At 40.1% G+C, this 26,793-nt stretch overlaps 1 protein-coding gene across 15 annotated transcripts in view; it reads left to right on the top strand.

Annotated features, from left to right (window-relative positions):
- ERC1 (ELKS/RAB6-interacting/CAST family member 1) overlaps positions 1-26,793 on the top strand; it is a 1,001,239-nt gene that overhangs the window by 32,552 nt on the left and 941,894 nt on the right. For all 15 annotated transcript variants that reach the window (XM_029599916.1, XM_029599915.1, XM_029599914.1 and 12 more), the window contains exon 2: positions 19,640-20,463. In XM_029599916.1, the coding sequence (XP_029455776.1) occupies positions 19,795-20,463 (669 nt within the window). In that variant the 5' untranslated portion in view covers positions 19,640-19,794. The remainder of the gene's footprint in view (positions 1-19,639; positions 20,464-26,793) is intronic.

Raw genomic sequence — 26,793 nt, 5'->3', positions numbered from 1 at the left:
TGCTGGCTGTGTAGGATATTAAATTGCATGGTTCTCTAAAATGCTATTAATTGCTGGATAATAAACAGCAAGGAAAGAGGAGTGGTGGTTCTCAAGCACTTTGACTCTTGCTGCCTGAATCTATTAACTTTAAAATATGACCATATGCCAAAGTAGTTTTTATAAAGCTATTTTCCATTCTTATTTGTTCTAAACATTCTATTTTATCCCCAATAGTCAGTTTATACTCTCTTTATTACACAGTTCATTACTGAAGTAGTGTTGATGAGTGATGTATTGTGCAGTTTTTAACTTTGTAAGATAAAAACTAAAGAATTTCTATCAGTAAACTGAGGAGCATAGTATCGCATCTATCAGTAGCTATTAGGGATGTGAATCGTTTTAGGACGATTAAAATTATCGTCCGATAATTTTAATATCGTCTTAAACCGTTATGGAACACAATACAATACAGATTCTAACGATTTATCGTTATAAATCGTTAGAATCGTGAGCCGGCACACTAAAACCCCCTAAAACCCACCCCCGACCCTTTAAATTAAATCCCCCACCCTCCCGAACCCCCCCCAAATAACTTAAATAACCTGCGGGTCCAGCGGCGGTCCGGAACGGCAGCGGTCCGGAACGGGCTCCTGCTCCTGCATCTTGTCGTCTTCGGCCGGCGCCATTTTCCAAAATGGCGCCGAAAAATGGCGGCGGCCATAGACGAAAAAGATTGGACGGCAGGAGGTCCTTCCGGACCCCCGCTGGACTTTTGGCAAGTCTCGTGGGGGTCAGGAGGCCCCCCACAAGCTGGCCAAAAGTTCCTGGAGGTCCAGCGGGGGTCAGGGAGCGATTTCCCGCCGCGAATCGTTTTCGTACGGAAAATGGCGCCGGCCATACGCGTATGGCCGGCGCCATTTTCCGTACGGAAAATGGCGCCGGCAGGAGATCGACTGCAGGAGGTCGTTCAGCGAGGGTTCCGGCGCCTCGCTGAACGACCTCCTGCAGTCGATCTCCTGCCGGCGCCATTTTCCGTACGAAAACGATTCGCGGCGGGAAATCGCTCCCTGACCCCCGCTGGACCTCCAGGAACTTTTGGCCAGCTTGTGGGGGGCCTCCTGACCCCCACGAGACTTGCCAAAAGTCCAGCGGGGGTCCGGAAGGACCTCCTGCCGTCCAATCTTTTTCGTCTATGGCCGCCGCCATTTTTCGGCGCCATTTTGGAAAATGGCGCCGGCCGAAGACGACAAGATGCAGGAGCAGGAGCCCGTTCCGGACCGCTGCCGTTCCGGACCGCCGCTGGACCCGCAGGTTATTTAAGTTATTTGGGGGTGGGGGATTTAATTTAAAGGGTTGGGGGTGGGTTTTAGGGGGTTTTAATGTGCCGGTTTTTCGATTTTTCGATTTTTTAACGATTTTTCACGATATTTTACCCCCCCAAACGGCAACAATACGATTCCCTCCCCCTCCCAGCCGAAATCGATCGTTAAGACGATCGAGGACACGATTCACATCCCTAGTAGCTATTACCCTGCTGGTTTAATTAATGTATGTCAGATGTGCTTTTGTTTTGGAAATTGCATGCCGCCTTTTCCTTTTTTTAAAATTCTTTATGCATTGAACCAGCTGGTTATTATCCCTGTGGTCTGAAGAGAGCTCTAAACTTTGTAAATCATATAAATGCTTTCAAGAACCTGTCCAGCAGACCAGACCCACTGAACTTTATATAAACTCAGCAGAGTAACTGGATGGGAACACAACTATAGTGACAATGGCAGGAGCAGCAAGGAAGGGCAAAAGTTTTGGTTCAAAAGCAGCATGATCAGTTAAGGTTACTGAAAACAGCTATCTTGTTTTATTTTCTCATAACACATATGCAGCAAGAATTGATTGTTCTTCATACAGTTTGTCACATCCTGATAAGCAAGCTCACTGATAGATGGAAAATTAATCCTAGGTCTATTTGCCATCCAACTTGTGCATTGATATTTATTTGCTGAAGTTCATAATCCGTAAACTTGTTCAAAACCATGCTGCTTGCTGCAAAATGGTTAAGTGCAAGCTTCCAAATTAGGAGTGATCCAGATGAATGAACTGGTATAACCTCCCGGATCCACCAGAGCTGTATCATGTTCACTTAACACTCCAGCAGCGAGCTCTCCAAGAGTGAATAAATTGAAGGAAACTCAAAACCAAAAATTAGTTGGCAAAACCATTTAACAATCTCCACATGGCTATGGAATACAACACTGCAATAAATAACCATGGGTTACACATGCTAATCCTTAGAATGTATTCTTCAAGGCAGGAAATTCTCTTACTTATTGCACTTTTGTGACTTGTATTAAGCAATTGTTCTCTCTGTATACTGAATGTTTATGTAAGGATCTGTTGCTGGATTCTGGGCCTGCAGGGGATACTGAGCTGTTTTGTATTATCTATTCAGTCCTTCCAAGAATTTTACTCTGGTGGAAAAGAATTATACTATTGAGGACCGGGAGCTCCTAGCCGTGAAATCAGCCCTGGAAGAATGGTGCCATTTGTTGGAAGGGACTAGACATCAAATCACGATCTATAAAGACCATATAAATTTGGAATCCCTACTACAGGCCCAGTGTTTGAACCCTCAACAGGCCAGATGGTAATTGGTTTTCAACTTCAAACTCCAGTACCATCTGGCGGAGAAGAATCAACAGACCGATGCCCTTTTGTAGGTACTTCAAGACTGAAGACTGCTTGGAGCCCCCTCACCAAATCATAGACCTGGCAAGGATTGTGGTCGCTGCTGCTGTATCTGTCCCTCCAGGGAAAATGATGGTCCCCAAGAGACTTACAAGAAAGGATGCTCAAATGGGCTGACGACTCCTGTCTAGCTGGAATTTATCAATAAATTAGCCAAACTAGCTTTAAATGGAAACTTTTTTTTTGTTTCAAGAGGTTGTCTATAATCAAATTCAGGGTACTGCCATGGGAGCCACCATGGCTCCAAGTGTAGCAAATTTATACGTATCAGCATTTTGAAGAACAACAGTGTTATGATTCTTCTCAGTTCCAATATGTGTTCTTTTGGACCAGGTTTATTGATATGTTCTTTCTCTGGTATTCAGATGAAAACAGTTTGTTACAGTTTCAGCACTGGATTAATTCTTTAGATTGGCATTTACAATTTACTATGGAATTTCATTTTGAGGTAATTAATTTTTTGGATATTTCCATAATGAAAGAGGGAGATGCCTTGGTTACCAGTATTTACAGAAAACCTAGTGAAAAGAATACTTTATTACATTTACAAGTTTTCACCCCTGTCATTTACGTAAGAACTTACCGGTAGGGCAGTTTTTGCGACTTAGTCAGTTGTGCAGTACTAAACAAGAATTCATCATTCATTCGGATCTCCTCTATCTGAAATTAATAGATCATGGGTACCCGATGAAATTTTATTAAAACAGCTTATAAAAGGGTCATCAATGCAGAGTGGCAATGGTTACTTCTGGATAAAGTGCAGGTGCAATCAGCAACACCGTTAGTATGTACATTGATGCATTCAGTACAGACACCAATAATCGCCAACAATCACCAATAATTGTAAGTTGATTTTACAATATTGGCCAATTCTAAAAATTCAAAGAGAGACCAATCATTGCATACAGTCATGGGATGAACATAGACTATGGTAGTACATTCATTTTTAAAACCAATTTTTAAGAATGCAGATACAAGAACAGCAGGACATTGCATAACTCACATTTATTTTGATAGGGCCAATCAGGCACTCACAGGTACCAGTTAAACTGACGCACAAGATAAAGCACATATAGCTCATCAATACACACTGTTTTTCTAGCAATGTGATTTATATCTTAGTCTGCCCCTGTAAATTGTTTTATGTGGGCAGAACAAAAAGATCTATTCGAACACAATTGAACATCAGAGTTATTTGTCAACTACAAAATTACAAGCACCGATTGTTTTGCATTGTCTGCAAGCATATCATATATGTTCCAAGAGTTAAAATGGAGGGTGATTGAACAAGTTGTGAAAAACCTGCGAGGAGGAAATCCAAAGACTATTTTAAACTATAAAGAACACAATGGATCCATAAGTTGAGAACTGTACAGACAAAAGGATTAAATGGAGCAGTAGAATGGTACACACTCAATTGAATTCAACAGAGAGAGTCACTTTTATGTTCAGGGGGGTTCCTTAATTGATTTTCAGGATGGTTTCTAAGAATGTATTAATTATGATTGACAAGGGGGGCTATAAATAAACAGGAAGCCCATGATAGAAACCGGAAAAGGAAAGCCAAGCTGCCATGGGAAACGCCGAAATTTGATCTCACAAGCACTAAATAATTTATAAAAGTACCCGTTAAAAAGTTGTTTGAATGGCTTGAAGGTCCTGTGAAATGTTGCTTGCATTTAAAACAGTTAAACTTTATCAAACGTTTTATAATGAGATGCTGTTTGGAGCCCTTGAGAAAGGACATACAGTTCGAAACACGGTCCTGTGTCGGGCTAGCACGGACATGACGCCTTCTATGTGATGTGAAAAAATATGGGATATTCACCAACACAGATAAGTGTATAAAAAAAATTGGGGATAAAAAAAGACACTATTGCACATGAATGTGGATATAAAGAATTGACTGATGATTATGTAGACGGTTGAGTCTTAAAGCTGAATCTTTCTCTGAATGTGAAAAAGACAGAAATTTTATATATCGCCCCTAAATTAACCCAGTCAAAAGAACTTGAAATTCAGGAAGCTGCCAAAAACTATCCCATTTCCCTGGAGATATGAGATCTTGGGATCTTCCTTGATTGTGAATTCACACTGAAAGCATGCATTAAAAAAAATCATTAATGACGGGTATTTTAAATTAAATGTACTTAAAAGATTGAAGCCTCTCTTATTTCCAAAAGATTTTAGAACAGTTTTACAAGCTCTTGTTTTCTCAAAATTAGACTACTGTAATTCAATGCTTTTAGGCCTACCAGCGAATGTGACAAGACCATTACAACTATTACAGAACTCAGCAGCTAGACTGCTAACAGGAACTAAAAGATCTGATCACATTACACCAATATTGAAAGACCTCCATTGGTTACCTGTTAAATATAGGACGCAGCATAAAGATCTATCGCTAATTCATAAAACCCTCTACAATGAAAAGATAGAATGGTTGACTTCAACATCACATTTTCATACCCCATCAAGAATTACAAGATCAGCAGGTACAGGGTTGCTACCCATACCTTCTCCAAAAATTGCTCATTTAGATAATGTCAGAGAAAGGGCTATTTCCATTGCAGGGCCCCAGCTGTGGAACTCTCTACCCCAGGAACTAAGTATGGAATCTGACATTAAAATATTTAAAAAGGGTATTAAAACATGGCTATTCGATCAAGCCTTCCAAGAGCTTTAACCTAAGGAGTATACTTCCCTTTATTATAAGCACTTAATTTTATCTCTGTTCTTACTGTTCTGCCTCTGTGTAAATTTTGTGTTTTATTTTACTATTTTATTTATTTTAGTACTTTTATTATGAAACTCTGTATTTTCTTCTCTCCTTTTAATTTTGGAAACGCAAATATTAAACGAATATTTAACTATTGTAAACCAATGTGATATGTTCTCATGAAACTTCAGTATATAAAAAAAATTAAATAATAATAATTGCTAAATAATGAAGCTGAGTATGATGGTCATTTAATAGGAGATCACAATTGCCGTAAGCGTCTTGATTGTTCAAGAAATTAGAGGATTACTTGGTATTTGAAGGAAGATCACTTCACAGCTCTCCATGGACTTCCATCTGCACCGGAATTAGCACACCTTTTAATTCTACATGGGCTTCCTATGCATATTCTCTCAGGACAGATGTCCTTGTTTGTTTTTCAGTCGCTTCAATTGCAAACTCCTGCTCAGTGCCTGTAAGGGAATGGCTGTTAGCATGTGTCTGGTGAGTTTGCTTACTAGGCTATATCAACCACACACCCACGGCCCAAGGCCTCACTGACCATGACAACAACCTGTATTGGACTCCTCCCACTAGACTGCTTGTTCCTGGGGTAACTCTGGTGACAACTGTCACATCAAGCTCTGGTCAGTATGGACCCCATTGGGCTGGCCATGTGTTTGGCAGCCCAGGGTAAACTCCTCGGGAAGCTGAATCAACATTTAGGAGAGTTGAACCAATACCTGGTAAGTTTGCAAGAGTGCTCAATAGAAACTATCTCTTCCTGGAGCCTCTGGATCACAGTTACATCAAATACCTCCTTCAGCTAGTATACCTCGCACAGCTATGGAGCATATACATAAGTAGCCCTGGGTACAAACCTCTCTGTACTTTTCTTGAGATCCAAAAGCTTCCTGGGGCTTTCAGAGCCATTGCTCTAGAGTCTACTCTGCAATCTTCCTGTTTTCCTAACCATAGGTCAAGAGTGGGGAGGACCTTTTGATTTTGGATTGTGATGCCTTTCTGTTGGAATGTAAATGCATTTTTGATGATCCAGGTTGCTTGATTTCAGTTTCTGCCTTCCGTACTGTGAGGCAGTATGCTGTGGAATTCCACACAGTCATGGCAGAGATGGACTGGAGTAACAAAGCCCTTGTTACGTCCTTTTGGCATTAATTAGTGGATTAGAGCAAGGATGCGCTGATCTACTGGGAACTGCCTTTAGAGCTGGATGCCCTGATCCTCTTGCATTTATGCCTGGATGCTTGTATTCATGAACATCAATCAGAGGTGCAACCTTTCGCCGTGAGCCCCATGAAATCCCACTGGCCAACCTTGTTCCATTGCTCGAAGAGCCTATGGAACTGGGCCGTATTGGCATTTGCCTTTCCTAAGCGGAAAAAGATCGTAGGAAGCGGTTGGGGCTTTGTCTCTGTTGTGCCAACTTTGGAAACTTGGTTAGCAATTGTCCTTGTAAATTCAGCTGTGGTCAACTTCTGTCCTCACAGGATCAGATTCCTTTGGACCTTGTTGAGGGGGGTTCATCAATCATGTGATCCATTGTTTCTTGGTCTCCTTGCGTTGGCCATTATGATCAGCGGAGACCCTTGCCTTTATTGACTTTGGGGCAGCGGTCAACTTTATTAGTTATGAATTCCGTGCAAGTGTACAAAATCCAGTCTAACCCAATCATGCACCAGTCTCTATTGTCACCATTGATGACTGGCCCTTGAACCAAGTATGGGCACAACAAGTCACAGTAGACTTCAGTAGACTTGAATCATCTAGTAGTGGGTATGTGGCACTCTGAAACCATGTCCTTGTGATTCCTTGAATTGTCTTCTGTATAATTCTTCTAAGATTACCATGGCTTCAGTTACATAACCCACTTATTGACTGGCATTCAGGATAGTTTGTTCCTTGGTTTCCTTCGTGTGGCTCTTCTGTGTTCCAGATTCAAGGTCTATAGCATCCATTCTTGTGCTCCTATAGTGGAAATATCCAAAGACCTTCCAATGCAGTACTATGCTTTTTCAGATGTTTTAAGCAAAAAGCAAGCTGAGATGTTCGTGAGGCTTTGGGAGTACAATTACGCCACATAACTGCTTCTTGAAACCATGTTGCCATGTGGCTGGACATACCCCTTGTCAGGTCCAAAAACTAAGACTATGAATATATTCCAGAAAATCTGGCTTATGGCTTCCATTTGACTGTCAGTCCCTTGCTGGTACAGGATTCATACAAATGGATGGATCTCTTAGGCCCTATATTGATTATTGGGACCTCAACAAGATCACAGTTAAGGCTCATTATCCCCAGCCCACTAATCAGTAAACTCTTTGATAAACTTCAGCTTGGTAAAAATCTGTGCATCCTGGACGTGCGGGTGTCACAAGCTGGGGGGGGGGGGAGGGATGCTGACTGACAGCCAAGGGGACTACCAAATCATGAGATGTAGACAGCAGGTGGAGGTCAAGCAAGGAGTCAGGGCAGGTGGCAAGCAGAAGCAGAGTCTAAGTCAGACAGGATCAAAACCAGGAAATAGCAACTTGAACTACTATTAGTGCTCATGTTCCTACATGAGAAGAGAACCTGTTGCTTGGGTGCTGGCCCAGAGGAATGGGTTTCCCTTTATGTTGCAGCAGTGGTGAAATCATCAGCCTGTGCTACTGGAGGGTGGGGCTGCAGGGCCTACTCAGAGCAGCCGGATAGCATGGAGGGGCAGGATGCCGGAAGCCAAGCTGGGTAACCCCGGCAAATAGCAGGATACAGCACCAGGACCAAGAGGTACAGGATGCTGACTGGAGCACTGGCTTGTGGTTGGCAGCATGTTACAGGGGTGGGGGGGCTATAAACTCATTCAGATCCAACAGGGTGATGAGTGGGAAAACTGCCTTCAGCACTAGCCGTATTCCAAGCCTTGGTCAATGATGTTTTCCAAGACCTCCTCTCTCAGTATGTAGTGTCTGTCTGACATCCTGATCTATTCTCCAGACCTGGCCACTCATAGGCAGTATATAGTGGAGGTCTTTTCTCATCTTTGCCAGCACCAGCTTTATGCCAGTGTGTGTCTGAATAGAAGCAAGTCCACATCTTGCGATTATGTAATCCCAGCTCAAAGTTTGAGATGGACCTGACTAAGTTAACTGCAATACTTAATTGGCCGATATGTTTGGGTTCTAAAGTGCTCTCATGGGAGATTATGTTTTATTGCTATTCAACCTGTCAGTTTGACTACAATTATCAGAGGGATAAAATAATTTCCAGATAGTATCTGGAGATTGTGTGCTGGGTGCTCTATGTCCTCTTATCCTTCTTTATTTGCTTGCGTCATTCTCTTTATTGAAGGTTTGTTTGAAAAGCCAAGTTTTGAGGTTTGTTTTGAAAAGTTTGATTTCTCTGAAGTAGCTCAAGGGGAATCGTATTCCATAGTATGGGACCGGCCAGGGACAGTGCATGTTCCCTAACCTGGGTTAGTCTTGCTGTTTTCACAGATGGAATGGTTAAAAGAGCTTTGTTTGCTGATCTTAAATTTCTATGTGGGACATGTACGCGAAGTGCTGTGTTCAGCCAGTCTGCTTTTTCATCATGGATTAGTTTGTGTATTGTGCAAAGAGCTTTGAACTGAACTCTTTGTTCTGTGGGTAGCCAATGTAGTTCGGCAAGTGTATCTGTGATGTGATCTTTTTTACTTTTTCCAGTGAGAATTCTAGCTGCGGAGTTTTGTAATATTTGCAGTGGTCTAATCGTAGTGTAGGGTAAACCAAGTAGTAAAGCATTACAGTAGTCAGTGCTTTCAAATATCAGTGATTGAAGCACTGTGTGAAAGTTTGGCAGTGATAGTAATGGTTTGTTTTCTGAGTATCATGAGTTTAGCATACCCTTCTTTGACCTTAAGTGATATGTGCTGTTTGAAGTTTAGCTCTGTGTCAATTATTATTCCGAGGTTACGAACTTTCTTGGCTAATTCAATTTTTTGGTTACTGTTAAGAATTATTGGAGTTTGTCTAATGTTAATGCTCTTTCTAAGTATATGAATTCAGTTTTATCAGTATTAATAATCAGCTCCATTTGGTTTAGTAGTTGTTTTATTATGTTTAGATACATGATGGCTAAACTCATTGTTTTTTCAATAGTGTCATCAGTTGGTAGGATTAATTGAATGTCATCGGCGTAAACATAGTGCATGATTGCTAGTCCTACGAGGAGATGGCATAGTGGAAGTAGATATATGTTAAAGAGAGTGGCTGAGAGTGCCAACCCTTGTGGAACTCCTGTTTTTAGGGTAATTTTTTCAGATAGTGTGTTTAATTTGTACTTGAAATGTTCTGTTATTTAGATATGACTTGAACCATGTGATTGTTTTACCTTGTAGTCCTATTTCTTCAAGTCTTTTTATTAGTATTTTGTGATTCACTGTGTCAAATGCTGCTGATAAATCCAGTAATACCAGAATGTAATGTTTTCCGCTGTCAAATCCTCTTAGTATATTATCTGTTAATGCGAGTAAGAGAGTTTCACTACTGTAGTGCTTACGAAAGCTATGTTGTGAAGGGTAAAGGATAATAACTATCTAAGTGCTCAGTTGTTTTTGTACTGTTTTTTCAATTAATTTAGCCATTAGCGGTAGGTTGGATACTGGCCTATAGTTTGCTAGTGTTGGGGGGGGGGGGGGGGGGGCCATGGTTTTTTTTTCTTTAGTATTGGTTTGATTGCTCCTTTCAGTATTTCTGGCATGTGACCTTCTCCTAGGGAGGAGCTTATAATTTTTGCAAAAGTTGGAGCAGTGATGGCAGGAAGCTTTTTTATTTCAACTATGGGTAATGTATCTAATTGGTGTGGGGCGGGGTTAAGTTGTCTAATCATGTTCTCGACCTCACTGTAAGTTATCGCATCGAATTTGGACCATTGTATCACGTCTCTTTTACACATTTTAATCTCTTGTTTGTGTGTCTTTGGTATTTTGGTTCGCAGGTTCTCAATTTTATCATTGAAAAATCTAGCTATTTCATTGCTTCTGTTTTCGGGTAGATTATCTGGGGAGTTTGTAGTATCTTTGAGATTATCAACTATTTTGAAAAGGGTTCTAGGGTTGTTCATGTATTTTTCTATCTTTGTGCTAAAGTACGTTTTTTGGCTTCGAGAATTGATTTTTTGTAGTATGCTAATTGTTTGCGATATTGTGTCAGATGATCAGCTGTTTCATTGTTTTTCCAAATTTTTTCTTTTTTCCTAAGTTTTTATTTCAATTCCTTTGTGTTCGGTGTACCATGGGTTTTTTTTGTTTTGATTCCTTTTGCACGTATGGTTTTTTGGGGGTTTGTTATCCACTAATTTGTTAGTCATGTTGATCCAGGCTGTTGTTGCTGTTTTACTGTCAGGGTAATTAAATGATTTAAGTTCATCTTGTAGCTTGTCTTTGTGTTTCAGTATTAAATGGGTGGCGGTAGGTAATGACAATTGGTTCCTTTTTTGGTATTTCTGTTGCATTTGCAAATTATAGCGTGGATTGAATAAGGAGGTGATCAGACCAAGGAATTTCTGCGTAGCTGGTGTTTATTTCTTCAAAGTGGCTGGTGTTTATGAATGTGAGATTAAGAGAATGTCCAGCTCTGTGTGTGGGTTTGTCTGTTATTAGTTTAAACCCTAGTGCATTCATTGCATCTAATAGTGTCTGACAGGTATTGGATGGGGGTATTGCGTCCATATGAAGATTGAAATCCCCTAGTACTATGGTGGGTTTTGCTGTATTTAGGTAAGCTGTGAAAAATTCAATTAAAGGTGAGATGTTTAATTCTAGTAAACTGGGTGGACAATATAAGAGGCAGATTTGAATATTACAAGTATTAAAGATGGCGATTTCATGATTAGCCGGAGGTGAAATGGATTGTCATTTACATTTGAATTGTTTTTCTATGATTAGTAGCAGTCCCCCACCTCTTCTATTTATTCAAAACTTCTCCAAGGTAGTGGCTCCACTTACTGCTCTTGCACATAAAGGTACACACATGAATTCTTGGAATCCTCAAGCTCAGCAGGCCTTCATAGAACTGAAGCAACTCTGTGACAGTTCCCATTCTGCATCACCCTAATCCAGTGAAGCATTTTGTCCTAGTAGAAGATGCTGCTGAGGTTGGCGCAGGGGTGGTCTAGTCTCAGAGACCTAATTCCTCCTATGTGGTTACCTTTCCTGAAATTTCTTTCTTATGGACCCTAACTATAATGTGGGAAATGGAGAAATCCTTGCCATTAATGGGCTTTGGAAGAATGGAGACACCTGCTGGAAGGAGCCATCTTTCTGATTAAAATCCTTATGGATTTCAAATATTTGAGGCTATGAAACATTGACTCCCTGGTGGGCCATGTTATTTGCTCATTTTCAGTTCCTTATCTCCTATCATCCTGGCTTGAACGTTAAAGCCGATGCATTGTCATGCTAGCTTTCCTCTGAGGAGATTCCTGTATCTTATGATAAAGGCCCAATTATACCAACTTCCAGGATCATCACAAACACAGTCGAGTAATCTGATGGAGAAATTTCATCTAGAACAGTGGTTCTCAACCATGTCCTGGGGACCCCCCCCAGCCAGTCGGGTTTTCAGGATATCCACAATGAATATGCATGAGAGAAAATTTGCATACACTGCCTCCATAACATGCAAATTTTCTCTCATGCATATTCATTGTGGATATCCTGAAAACCCGACTGGCTGGGGGGGTCCCCAGGACAGGGTTGAGAACCACTGATCTAGAATCTTTGGTCTAGGAATCCCCTGTAGGGGTTCCCATCAGGTATATTTTTGTTCCAGATACTTGCCCTCCAGATGTTTTCAAATGGGGGCAATTGTCACAGATGTGAGCCTTTGGGCTGTGGCGTGGTTGATGCAGCCTAGAAGGTGAACCCACTAGGCCCATGCTGATAGCAGGTGGACTCGTTCTTAATTTATATTATTTATGTAATATGTACATTGTTTAGATTTTTTGATAAGCGGTATATAAATAAATACCAACTGCGTTGGCCCACAGGTTGGGCCCTTGAGTTCCAGGAGCCGGTAGGGTTTAGGTGGGAGTCCTGTAAGGAGTGATCAGAAGAAGTTGAGTATCGAGCTGACATTAGGGCAGGCAGCCTGCAAGCAGTGTTGGTTCAGGACCTGGTCAGGCGGAGATCAGGTAATGCTGAAGTCCGGGCAGAGGTCTGGGCTGGCAGGCATCAGTGTCTAGATCCAAGCTGTGTTCAGGGCAGGCATAGTTTGGGTCCAAGCCAGGGTCAAATCCAAAAGTCAGGCAGAGATGAACAGACAAGAATGGGGAATCCAGACACAGCAGAAACAGGTAAGGCAGGACAATAACAGGGAGGCAAGGAAAAACAACAAGGAAGCAAGACAAGCACAGAGACTACAAAGCAGGAGCAGGCGGACCTAAGAACATAACATGCCATACTGGGTCAGACCAAGGGTCCATCAAGCCCAGCATCCTGTTTCCAACAGTGGCCAATCCAGGCCATAAGAACCTGGCAAGTACCCAAAAACTAAGTCTATTCCATGTTACCGTTGCTAGTAATAGCAGTGGTTATTATCTAAGTCAACTTAATTAATAGCAGGTAATGGACTTCTCCTCCAAGAACTTATCCAATCCTTTTTTAAACACAGCTACACTAACTGCACTAACCACATCTTCTGGCAACAAATTCCAGAGCTTAATTGTGCATTGAGTGAAAAAGAACTTTCTCCGATTAGCTTTAAATGTGCCCCATGCTAACTTCATGGAGTACCCCCTAGTCTTTCTATTATCCGAAAGAGTAAATAACCGATTCACATCTACCCATCCTAGACCTCTCATGATTTTAAACACCTCTATCAAATCCCCCCTCAGCCATCTCTTCTCCAAGCTGAAAAGTCCTAACCTCTTTAGTCTTTCCTCATAGGGGAGCTGTTCCATTCCTTTTATCATTTTGGTAGCCCTTCTCTGTACCTTCTCAATCTCAATTATATCTTTTTTGAGATGCGACGACCAGAATTGTACACAGTATTCAAGGTGCGGTCTCACCATGGAATGATACAGAGGCATTATGACATTTTCTGTTTTATTGACCATTCCCTTTCTAATAATTCCCAACATTCTGTTTGCTTTTTTGACTGCCACAGCACACTGAACAGACGATTTCAACGTGTTATCCACTATGACGCCTAGATCTCTTTCTTGGGTGGTAGCACTTAATATGGAACCTAACATTGTGTAACTATAGCATGGGTTATTTTTCCCTATATGCATCACCTTGCACTTGTCACATTAAATTTCATCTGCCATTTTGATGCCCAATTTTCCAGCCTCACAAGGTCTTCCTGCAATTTATCACAATCTGCTTGTGATTTAACTACTCTGAACAATTTTGTGTCATCTGCAAATTTGATTACCTCACTTGTCGTATTTCTTTCCAGATCATTTATAAATATATTGAAAAGTAAGGGTCCCAATACAGATCCCTGAGGCACTCCACTGCCCACTCCCTTCCACTGAGAAAATTGTCCATTTAATCTTACTCTCTGTTTGCTGACTTTTAGCCAGTTTGTAATCCACGAAAGGACATCGCCACCTATCCCATGACTTTTTATTTTTCCTAGAAGCCTCTCATGAGGAACTTTGTCAAATGCCTTCTGAAAATCCAAGTACACTACATCTATCGGTTCACCTTTATCCACATGTTTATTAACTCCTTCAAAAAAGTGAAGCAGATTTGTGAGGCAAGACTTGCCTTGGGTAAAGCCATGCTGACTTTGTTCCATTAAACCATGTCTTTCTATATGTTCTGTGATTTTGATGTTTAGAACACTTTCCACTATTTTTCCTGGCACTGAAGTCAGGCTAACCGGTCTGTAGTTTCCCAGATCGCCCCTGGAGCCCTTTTTAAATATGGGGGTTACATTAGTTATCCTCCAGTCTTCAGGTATAATGGATGATTTTAATGATAGGTTACAAATTTTTACTAATAGGTCTGAAATTTCATTTTTTAGTTCCTTCAGAACTCTGGGGTGTATACCATCCGGTCCAGGTGATTTACTACTCTTAAGTTTGTCAATCAGATCTACCACATCTTCTGTTGCTGAGGTGCTGGCTGGAAGTGCGACTGGGTTTTAAATCTCCAGCCCGCAAAGGTATCATCTGCCAGTGCTGCTTCTGTTTCCTGCCATGGGGTCTTTATCATTCAGTGCGCACCTAAAGGGATCTAAGGAGGAGGCAAGATGTGGCTGCAGTGTGAGCGATGGTGTGGGGAGTGAGTGCGGCCGGTTGCTGGGCCATCCCGCGGCCAGCGAAAACTTACAGCATGATTTTAAACTCTCCCGACATCCAGTGATTAAGAAAATGGTTGAACTGATTCCAGAGGTTTTTTTTTGTGGCCTTCCCTGTGGAAGGATTGTAAGATTTGTGTTTCGGCCTGTCCACTAAAACCCTCATGCTAAAACTTACCATGAATTGCACCTGCTTCTGATTCCTTCTGTATCATGGATCTACCTTTCCGTAGACTTCATTACAGACTTTCCGATTTCCACTGACTGTATTGCCATCTTGATACTAGATAATTTGTCCTGAATGGCACACCTTATTCTCATCTCTAAGCTGCCTATGCCTTCTAACTGGCTTCATTAAGGAGATGTGTGTTTGCATGGAATCCCAACCTTTGTTGTATCGGATCAAGGTCCCCAATTTGTTGCCATAATCTGGAGGGTCTTTTGTAAAGATCTGGGTGTCAAGTTGCAGTTTTTATCAGGATACTACCCCCAGACAAATGACCTTACAGAGAGAACTAGCCAAAATCTTGAACAGTTCCTTAGGTATTTCATCTCTGGTCATTAGAATGACTAGGCCAGACTATTCCCATGAGTTGTTTGCTCACAAGAATCATGTTAGCGAATCTATGGGGGTTTCTCTGTTCTTTAGTCTGTTTGTCTGCCTCCTGCTGCTCCAGCTATTGAAATACTTGTGGCCGATGACTTGGTGTGGCACTTACAAAAAGCCTGCGTACATGTGTGCAGTAATTTGGAGAAAACTATGTTCCAGCAGAAGAATTCTGCTAATGGACATTGTATATGTGAACTCTAGTTTCAGGTTGGCAATAAGGTATGTTTAAATAAAAAAAATCTGTCTAAAGCTTCCATGCATTAAGCTTAGTCTCAACAATATAGGGCCATTTGCCATTATTGAGAAAATCATACACCAGTAACCATGCACCTTCAGCTTCTCATTTCATGTTTCTATGTTGATGCAGGCCATGCCAGATCTTTTCTAGGTTGAGGAGATTCTGCATTCTAGAGTGTTCCATAATAGAGTACAGTACTTGGAAGGGGTATGGCCCTGAAGAAAGATCTTGGGTTGTCGCATCAGACCTTCATGCATCTCGTCTCTTGAAGACATTTTTGGAAGCAACACATGGGGCCATCTAGAAGCTGTCTCTGAAAGGAGTGGGGGGAAGGTACTGGATTATCTTCCAGCCTGCAAATGGTGCTGTCAGCTGTTTTTGACTATCTATCCAGTCCTCCCAATCCTGTGCCCCTCACTTACCCTCTGTTGGCCATTGGAGATTTAATCAGTTACCAGAGCTTGGTCCTTATGCTCTGGCTCCATTCCTGTGTGCAGAAGACTTCTTTGTCTCCAGGTTCTATGTACAGTGTTCCTGCCTAATCTCTGTCCCATTCCTGGATACCTGGCTTGTTCCACCCCCTCACTCCTTTCCAGATCTCATGCCTTGCCAGCCACTAGCATTGGAGGGCCCAACCTGAAGGGAAGGTGGCTGGCCTAAGTGGAAGACTTGCTACCATCAGCAGCCTGTATTGGACTCTCCTGAGACAATGTCGCTCATTCCTGGGGCAACTCAGATGACAGCTGTCATGGTTTACACTGTGTATTGCTATGTATGCTATTGGTGTTGAAATAAAACATATTTGAAAGTGCTTTTAAGCAACATGTTTGAGGAATGATGAGAAATATATATCTTCATTTGAAAATTGTGCATGAAAATGTGGAGTAATATAGTTTTGGGAAATAAAGGATTTCTTCTAAAGGAAGAGAATTGGCTGGTTAGAATATTTGTGGGCAAAGGCACATGGAAAGGGTGGAGTAAATAGCACACACATACAATAGCAAATGCAACAAGAAGTAATGTATGGCAAACATAAAGACTTGATCAGTATATCTCAAAAGGACACACTTATTGAAAATGCAGTCACACCAGTGCTGTACATTGATTAACAAATCACAGTTCACAGTTTTGAAGCAGGGCCCCGACACGGTCGTGTTTTGCATCGGGCTGCATTAGGGGGACCGAGCACGTAAATATTATGGGAGCCTTAATTCACTAAATTTAGTGAGAGCCGGAGCTGTGACGCCATGGGAAAAACGTGTCAGAGCCGCTTGTGAGTGAGAGACAATTTTTATGATGACTAAAATCCGATGGGTACTGGTTAGTTCTAGAGAAGGGGGTCAAATGACATGTGCTGTGGGCGCTGCTACTACTTTCTATATTTGGCTGTCTGGTTGGCTGTCTAAACCCTCTTTGAAGATTACTAAGCTTCTAAAAGCCTGGGGCCGGCAGTTCTTCTTTTTTCAATTCACAAGGTCTTTCTGTTTTCCCCGTTGTCCCATGATTTAAAGCTTACATACCCTCTTCTAACCGCGGTGGGATTTTCCCACGCGCCCGCGGTACATGTCATTTGACCCCTTCTCTAGAACTAACTAGTACCTATCGGAATTTATTCGTCATAAAAATTTTGTCTCTCACTCACAAGCGGCTCTGATGCATTTTTCCCATGCAGTCACGGCTCTCACTAAATTTAGTGAATTAAGGCTCCCTTATTATTTATGTGCTTGGTCGCCCTGACGCAGTCCAATGCAAAACACGGCCGCGTTGGGGCCCCTGTTTCAAAACTGTGAACTGTGATTTGTTAACCAATGTACACCACTGGTGTGACTGCATTTTCTGTAAAAGTGTGTCCTTTTTGAGATATATTGATCAGGTCTTTGTTTGCCACTCAGTTCTTGTTGCAATAGAATATTTGTGGAACAGCATTTGGATGTGAAAGATATATTTTCATATTCAGACTTCAGATAGCCAAATTACATTATCTGTGAAGATTTCAATCATTCTTTATAGAAAAAACATTCTATATAGTGCAGTTTCAGTGGATCATCCTGTTATATAGAAAGTGATATTCATTTTTTAATTTATTTTAAATGTATCTTTTTTGCCAAACTATGCAAGCATAGTTGTATCTGTAATACCACTTTACAAAATACTGTGGTCATTCAGTTCTAATTTTGTGGTGAATAAATCAGTATTTGTGGATATTTGGTGTGTGTGCTTTCATTCTTTGTAGGTATGCTAAATTTTAGCTTACTGATCATTTACTGAAAAACCAAAATGGGTACAAAGAGGCTTGTGATCAAATTAAAGAACTCAGAAAATAAGATATTGTACTATTTTCAGTGAGTACAGTTGGAGCTAGTGTGTCTAAATTGTGTCCACTAGTGGTCCTGGTGTCAAGGGTACCGCATTAAGTTGTTTCTCCTTTTTCTTATTGACAAGTCTCGGAGAGTGATGATTGGAGACTAGTACTCCTATTCTTAGAAGCTGAAATGAGGCATCTCTCAAGGATTGGTGATCTTTCCAATACATTTTAGCACTTATGTATGTCTGGTAGGGAAATTAGTTAGGGAGTCTGATCTGAATTGTGTTCTATATGCTATTGATCTTCAGATATGCACTACTTTAGGCCACAATTGCTCAGAATCCTTGGTCAATTTTAATCATTGTCCGTCAATGATTTGCAAATTGGATGAGGGCCAAAAAATTGAAGGTGATGCAGATTAAACACAGATTCTTTGGATAAAACTTCCTTCTTTAAAGACTTTCTCCAAGATTAGTTTTGGAATATATGTTTCTTGAAGTAAGACAATGACGCTCAAATTTTTGGAGTAATTTTAGATTTGGAACTGTCTATTCAAATGCCTTCTGCAGTATGCAATTCATTTGACCAATTTCACATTGGCACTTCGTTCTTACTTAACAGAAAGGGATTTGGTTACAGTTATCCATGACCTTATTTCATCTAGACTGGATTATTGTAAAACATTTTTTTTTGGGGGGGGGGGGGGGGGGGGGTTATCTTTGAAACAGCTGCAAAGATTATAGTTGATTCAAAATAAGGTACCTAGTTTACTTTTGAGTTTGTTTGTCTGACAGCATTACATCTGAACTAGAAAAATTTCACATCCTCCCAATACATTTCAACCCGGTATTGAAAATGTATCTTTAATTCTTAAGACCATAAATAATAGGCCTTTTATTATTTGAGGGACTTCATAGTAAATATCTAGCGGGCCCTTACACTCCTCCCAGGGTCATCTTATGTCTGTACCATCGTTGCTGAGTGTCAAGTTTGTAGGCAATTGCAAGAATTTATTTATTTTTTCTTGAACTGGTCAAAACTTTGAAACACGATTCCCAAAGAATTATGCTTACTGGGGGACTACCTAAGGTTTAGAAAATGGGCAAAAGACTCTTGTGGGTTTTTTGTTTTCTATTGCTTTTTAATAACTTAATTAACTCAGGTTTGCTTAATTTAGTTCTACCTTTACTTGGCTGACTTCAGATTAATTTATGATGTAACCAAGTAAAGGTACCGGATTTCTTATCGCTCTTGCTTTATATTTGGACTAACTTTGTGGAGGGATCTATAAAATTTACCAGTTTCTTTTCTTGTTGGGATAATTTTTATTTATTTTTTTATGTTATAAAAATTGTCTTATTTTTATCATTAAAAATTCTTTCGCTTTGTTTTGAACTTTCCTTGAGCCTTGGGAAAGGCAATTTATTAAATCCAATTGACAGACTTGAACACTCAAAATCATGAAGGGTCTTGTGCTACCCCTTTCAAGGTTTGGCCCAGAATTTGTTGGCCCTCAATATTGATCTCATTAATATCTTGGAAGAAATGAATAATTAAAAATATTTTGAGACTTTGTAGAAATATATTTTTTAAAAGTAACAGTTAAAGAGAGATATTTTGTTGGCATTGAACTGATAGGGCCTGTGAAGTGTTCAAAATTAAGACCAGGGGAACAGAATTGTTTGTTTTGTGAACAATCAACCTTTGAATAAATAATACTAATTATTTATTCTTTCTATTTTTTTTATCCATACAGATGAGATCAGATGTGAGAGTGCAACTTTAAATATGAAGGACCATATCTGATATCTCTAAACAACCTGAAGCTAATCTGTGGCCCTAGAGAAACATTCTAGGAGCAGTCCTTAATTCTTCTTGGCCTATCCCATTTCTTCAGCTGCCATTTTAGTCATGTACGGAAGTGCTCGTTCTGTTGGAAAGGTAGAACCAAGTAGCCAGAGTCCTGGACGCTCGCCGAGATTGCCTCGATCACCCCGCTTGGGCCACCGTCGCACCAACAGCACGGGTGGGAGCTCTGGAAGCAGTACAGGTGGTGGCAGTGGGAAAACTCTTTCTATGGAAAATATTCAGTCGTTGAACGCGGCATATGCCACATCTGGCCCAATGTATCTGAGTGACCATGAAAATGTTGGTGCAGACACACCCAAAAGCTCAATGACCCTTGGACGTTCTGGAGGCCGGCTGCCTTATGGGGTTAGGATGACTGCCATGGGGAGCAGCCCTAATATTGCCAGTAGCGGAGTTGCTAGCGATACTATTGCATTTGGAGAGCATCACCTTCCTCCTGTGAGCATGGCATCCACTGTACCGCACTCTCTTCGCCAGGCAAGAGATAACACCATCATGGATCTGCAGGCACAGCTAAAGGAAGTGCTTCGGGAGAATGACTTCCTGCGCAAGGATGTAGAGGTGAAAGAAAGCAAGCTGAGCTCCTCTATGAACAGCATCAAAACCTTCTGGAGCCCTGAATTGAAAAAGGAGCGAGCGCTGCGGAAAGATGAGGCCTCCAAAATTACCATTTGGAAGGAACAATATCGAGTAGTTCAGGATGAGAGCCAGGTAAGTTCTCTAAGATCACAGTTCCTGGCACTAAATCAGTTTAGTAGGGGAGGATAGAGGGTTTGTTTGTTTTAAAAGGTATTAATCCCTTATAATCACAGATCTGTTATGTGGAGTTGTGAGATTTATGTTTTTTATAATTTTCCTTAGGATTAAGTAATTGATGCTCAAACTATCAAGTCATGAAGAACAAGAACTTTATTCAGTAATTGTGCTTTTCATCACTGCTTACCAGATAATAAGGAATCTGTTTGGCATAATGAGACATCCTGCATAAAGACGAGATTTTTCTCAAGCGCGATTAAAGAAGATTGCCTATTTTTCTCTCTGACTTTGTAGGACAGGGCTTCCCAAACCTGTCCTAGGGATTCCACAGCCAATTAGATATTTAGCATATCCACATGAATATGCACGAGATACATTTGCATATACCAGAGAATTCATATTTACAAATTTATCTCGTGCATATTTGTGGTGAATATCCTGAAAATCTGACTGGCTGAGGGGGTCCCAAGATGTCTGGGGAAACCTTGTTGTTGTAGGAATACTGCCAGTTGAAATTCTGTTTCCAGTGAGACTTGCTATGTCTGAGTGGCCAACTCTGATCCTTAAGAACCACAAGCAGGACTGGTTTTCAGGATGCTCACAATGCGTATGCATAAGATATATTTGCATGCTTTGCATCCATTGTATGCAAATATATCTAATGTATATTCAGCGTAGACAGCATGAAAACCAGACCTGTTTTGTGGCTTTTGAGGACCTGAGTTGGCCACCCCAGCACTCACTATCAGGCTGATTCAGTAAAGTTCGCGGGAGAGCGGACGAACGCCCGCCCTCCTGGCACGCGCACCGGCGAGGGGCCGGTGCGCGCAATTCAGTATTCAAATTAGGTGGTGCAGTAGAAACGGGGAAAAGGAGGCGCTAGGGACACTAGCGCGTCCATAGCGCCTCCTTTTAGCCCGGAGAGGCGGCTGTCAGCGGGTTTGACAGCTGACGCTCAATTTTGCTGGCATCTGTTCTTGAGCCCACTGACAGCCACGGGCTCGGAAACCGGATGCCGGCAAAATTGAGCGTCCGGTTTTCGGCCCGACAGCCGTGGGCCGAATTCAAAATTTTTTTTTTTTTTTACTCTTCGGGACCTCCGACTTAATATCACCATGATATTAAGTCGGAGCATGCACAGAAAAGCAGTTTTTACTGCTTTTCTGTGCACTTTCCTGGTGCTGGAAGAAATTAGCGCACGTACCTTTGGGTCGGCGCTAATTTCTGAAAGTAAAATGTGCGGCTTGGCTGCACATTTTACTTTCTGTATCCTGCGGGCATACCTAATAGGGCCCTCAACATGCATTTGCATGTTGAGGGCGCTATTAGGTGCCGCGGGTTGGACGCGCGTTTTCCTCCCCTTACTGAATAAGTGGTAAGGGAAAACGCGCGTCCAATAGCAGGCTAACAGTGTGCTCCCTCAGAGCGCACTGTAGTGTATCGGCCTGCAAATCTACCTTGCTAGTCCTAATATGGTAAATGCCATGGTGTAGCTGGTGCCGCCTTTGTCCCATTTTGATTTTTTTTCAATTCTGGCACAGGCTATTTGTGAATAACATAGACTGGGGAATTTCCATGAGTTGGAGAATATCTCCATCAGGACTGTGGGTAGTTTGGAGGGATGCTGACCAGAAATTTTTCAAGGAAGCAGTTTTTATCATCTGGATGGACATGTAAAATGAAAAAAGCCTTGAATCTGTGAAGCTCCAAGACCTAATGGGAGACCAAAAAACAGAATTTACAGAATTTCTCTTACCATAAGTTCCATCTGTGTTAAGCTTAAGAAATGAGTCTGGAGGTTTCCCATTCTGCTTTGCCAGTAGATCTTGAACACTAAACTATTGACTGCACCCATAAGACTGTTACTAAACTATGTTTTATAACCTACTGTTAATAATCATTACTTGTTCCCTTTGTAATTCCAGTTCTTTATAATTTAGTCATGTTCCTATGTAATTTCAATTCGTGTTCTCTGTAACACAGTTCCTTGTCACATGCTTTGAACTCTATTTTAGAAAAGCGTGATTGCAAATAAACGACTATGATGAATGTTTTAAAGGCTGTGAAGGGATGTTGTTCCATTTACATTTTTGGGTGATTAGCTTTCTTCCTGGACAACCTCTTGATGATGATAATTCATTGGTGTCAATATTGTCCTCTCTCTGGATTACAGCGAGTTACTTATATTAGGCACTTTAATCTTAATTATGAAGATAATGCTGCTAAAGTCAGTGATTTTTTTTTTTTTTTAGATTTCTTTTTTGCATTGGGTTTAAACCAGTTAGTTTCGACTCCTACACATTGTGCTGGCCATATATCAAATTTAATTATTGTAACAGATGTTAGACTGAAAAGGAATGCAGTTGTAATTATGGAAAACTGAAATGTCTCATGGTCATATCACCATTTAGTAATATTTACTGCATATTTTGATGGTTTAAAAAAAACAAAAACGCCTATTCCTGTAAAAAAAAATTAGAGAACAATCAAATTGTGAGTTATTTTTACAGTATTGGGAGCAGATTAAATCTACTGCAGTATTGCATTTGATTGGTGGAATGTGACTAAGATTTATAATAAAGTTGTTTCCGAAAAAGTTATTAAAAGAAAACTTTGTACTCATGTTCATTTAGTGTTATGTAGGAAAGAGCTAAGTAGGTCTGAGAAATGGATAGAAATATCTGGTATGCTTTTGGCAAGGTATATGTGGCTTAACAGAGTATTACTCTTAGCTTATTAATTCTTTAAATAAACTATTAGAGCTGTTTTCTATAATAAAATGTGCATTTAAACAGCCAGACCTGTTAATATTCCGTGACCTAATTGTGGAGCACTGGCCTATTTTCTCATACAGATTATTAGCACAGCCCCCTGCAAATTTGCATAAACAAGGTGGTGATTGTTTGTGGGACATTTGCCAATTACTTGAGATTGTTATAATGTAGTTAACTCAAATTGCATAAAATGGTATGTTAAGGCTAACTTCATGTTCATTAGATTCATGTCTTCCCAAACTCCACCTAACACGCACCATCAACAATTTCTCTGCTTAGAAGATGTGTATATAGTGGACTCCTTATTTATGTTGTACACTTGTATATAATTATCCTCCTCTATCTCTTTTATTTCTTACAATCCCAGTTCATTAGCCCCTGTTAATTGTAACTGCTTCTCTTCTCTTCTCCACGTTTATGTTTTTGGTTATATTTTTGCACCCCTGTTTTCTGTAAACCGACATGATGAGAACGAGTTCTTGAATGCCGGTATAAAAAAACCTTAAATAAATGTCCCTTTTTCTTAATTAAGACCAATTTAACAGTATTTGAAGATTGTTTATTTGGTCTTGAATTCATCAGTGATAACAGGAATTGTTAAACAGGCTTTGAAGCAAGCTGCTGACTGTCCTATTCAGAAATATCTCAGAGTTTCATCTGAGTTGTTAAGTAATTATCGCCTTAGTTCCAATCTTAGTACTTTGAATAAGATCTTAGAATCACCAGTATTACAGTTTGTTGATTTTATTAATAAGCATAATTTTGATGAAGGTCAGTGTGGGTTTCTGAAGCTTTGTGGAATGGAGACACTGATAGAATTACATTGTACTGTGTAAAAGAAGAAATCAGGCATATTAGTACAATTTGATATCTTGACACCGTGAGTCATGAAATTACTGATTAGATGCAGATGTGCAGAGGTAGATGGAGTTCAATGGCAATGATTTCATCTATGTGGATGAAGTGAAATTTTTTTTGTTCCCAGTGAGAATCCTGGAGAAATACCTTTTGGATAAATGTCAGTTCTGTTTTAAGCTAATTTGGAACTGGTTAGCTGAAAATGGACTATTCCTAAATAGTAGAAAGACATGTGTCCTTTGGATTTGGAAAACTGCATAGAGGCCATTGTTTAGTATTTTAGTTGATATTCATGTGATACAGGTACAAGAAGAAGCATGAAATCTAGGGATGTTAACTTGGAATTGATTATCTTTAAAAGCAAAAAATGTCTAAGGTTGTGAGAACTGCATTTTTTAAAGTTGAAAACTCTCAGATCTCTTAAATGTTTATCTCTTAATGGCTTTAAAATTATGGTGCAAGCTGTAGTTCTTAGTCATTTAGACTATTGTAATGCAGTCTACTTGGGTTTATCGGCTTATTTGTGTTGTAACTTGTGCAAAATGCTGCTGTATGCATTTATTTTTGGCTGGCAATGGGATCTGATGTTTTTCATGAAGGGATTGTATTGGCTATTTATATTGCAAAGGATAATTTTTTTTAAAGCATTAGCGCTGGCACATAGGGCCTCTTATGTGGAATCTTATTCCTTAGCTGGGAAGTTTGTGGTATGTGCCTGCTCGTTCTTTACGATCCTCAAGTGCTTTTGTGTGTTCAATCTTTTATGTAATATTCATCTTCATATGACTAGAACAAAAGCATTTTCAATGGCCATTCCAGTTTTATGGAATACTTCATCCACTGAATTGTGGCAAGAGCAAGATAACATAATGTTTTAAAACAAGTGAAAACAATTCTCTTCCACCAGGCGAGTGACAGTATGACGCCTTAGTTCTGAGTGCAGTTTTAAAAGACGTTAGAGATAAAGTACTATAGATAATTTTATGCATGTATTATTGTTTTAATTGAATTTGCCTTATTTTTTTTATGTAAAATTGTATTTGATATGTGTGTGATATATTTTGGTTATATATGTATCGTAATACATCCTGAATAAAATGGATTCGCAGAATACAAGATGTTTGTTAAATAAATAATGCGTTGGGATCCTCTGTGTATTCCAGCAAGGAGAATACATTTCCCAACTTGTTCACCCGTGGAGATACCTTTCTTATGATTCATGGAGCTAAGGAAAGAATTATAAAGAAAACACTATTTGATTTAAGAATTATTTGAATAGTTTCTTCTCTTCGAAATCTGAATAGCTGCTGTTTAGGCCAGAAGTACCTGTGTGTATATATACACAGAGCACCAATGAGAAATTAGTTAAAAAAAATAGACACTACTGTACCTTAGTTTTTGCTATAAGACAGCATACTAAATAAAGCTACAGTGGTGTCTATTTTTAACTGATTTCTCATTGGTGCTGTGTCTCGGATGCTACATGTTTGTTGATTTATAATGATGCCAGTTTCTAATTAGCTGTAGATAACTGGGCTGTAGCAAATTATAAACAAAATTCTGTGGTAGGGTACATCAGTTATTCTAATATGAACTCTCTGATCCAGACCACAGTCTGGAGGCAGAACCTTTCTGTGGGGCCACCCAGTGCATGCATTCTGCTGAGAAGTTTGCATTTTTTTTTGTCCTTAGACTGGGTAGCAGTACGGAAACCAGTGCCTTGTTGCTGTGTTAAATTCAGTGACTGACTTTGTTGTGGCTTTGCTGTCTCTGATTTTCTGGCGCTGAAAGTGTGTGGTGTGCTAGCAGCATTACAGTGCAAGCAGCTTTGAGTGTCTGCTTTTTGATTTTGTATTGCAGTAAAAGCTCGCAGTACAACATGGCTGAATGAAAAGAGAAAATATTACTTTTTTTCTCTGGAATGTTGGAAGTGGAAGCTCAGTTTTTCCTGCTTCTGAGATAAAGCCAATCCATCCTCTGTGTCGGGAAAGCGATTTGCTTAATAGAGTAACTCATAGCATCTTGTGACTCTCTCTACGTCTGTAGATTTTTTTAAAAATAGATTTACGTTTTGATCTGTATGGGGCTCTGCTCAAAATTTTAGACTGAGAATTTAAAAAAATAAAGAGTTTACAAATGTTAAAGTTGGCAGATTTAAATTACTGGACCTGACAAATGTGTATCGTTTTTATATATCGTTATCTGTTTGTACTTTGTTTTTCTCACGGTTAACTTTGTTTTTTCCATGGTTTTTTTTTTTTTTATTTTTCACTAATTTCGTGTTAGTGCACACTAAAATGAAATTCAAAATTTTCCCGAATTTTGGCAAATTGTTCGTTTCAGGGCACTCCTGAAACAGGACGGATTAGACAATTTCGTTGAAATTATCTAATTCATCTACAACGAATGCACATCTCTAAGCAGTGCTTCTGGGTTTGTAGGTTTCAGGATGGTTTGTGGAAGAACTTGCCATGTTCAGCATTTTCTGTCTGTTCAGGAGCTTTCCCTCTGAATATTTTCAAGCATGTTGTTGCCAGGGCTCTTGATTTGTAGCATGGTAGCAAAATTGGTTAAGGTTTTTTCCATTATGTATTTTTGTTCACTGTGAATTGTAGAATAATTTAAAGTTCATAAGTAACAATTAACGTTTGTA

The sequence above is a fragment of the Rhinatrema bivittatum genome, chromosome 4 (genome assembly GCF_901001135.1).
Source record: "Rhinatrema bivittatum chromosome 4, aRhiBiv1.1, whole genome shotgun sequence".
Taxonomy (NCBI): Eukaryota; Metazoa; Chordata; class Amphibia; order Gymnophiona; family Rhinatrematidae; genus Rhinatrema; species Rhinatrema bivittatum.
This window is presented reverse-complemented; position numbering and strand designations above follow the sequence as displayed.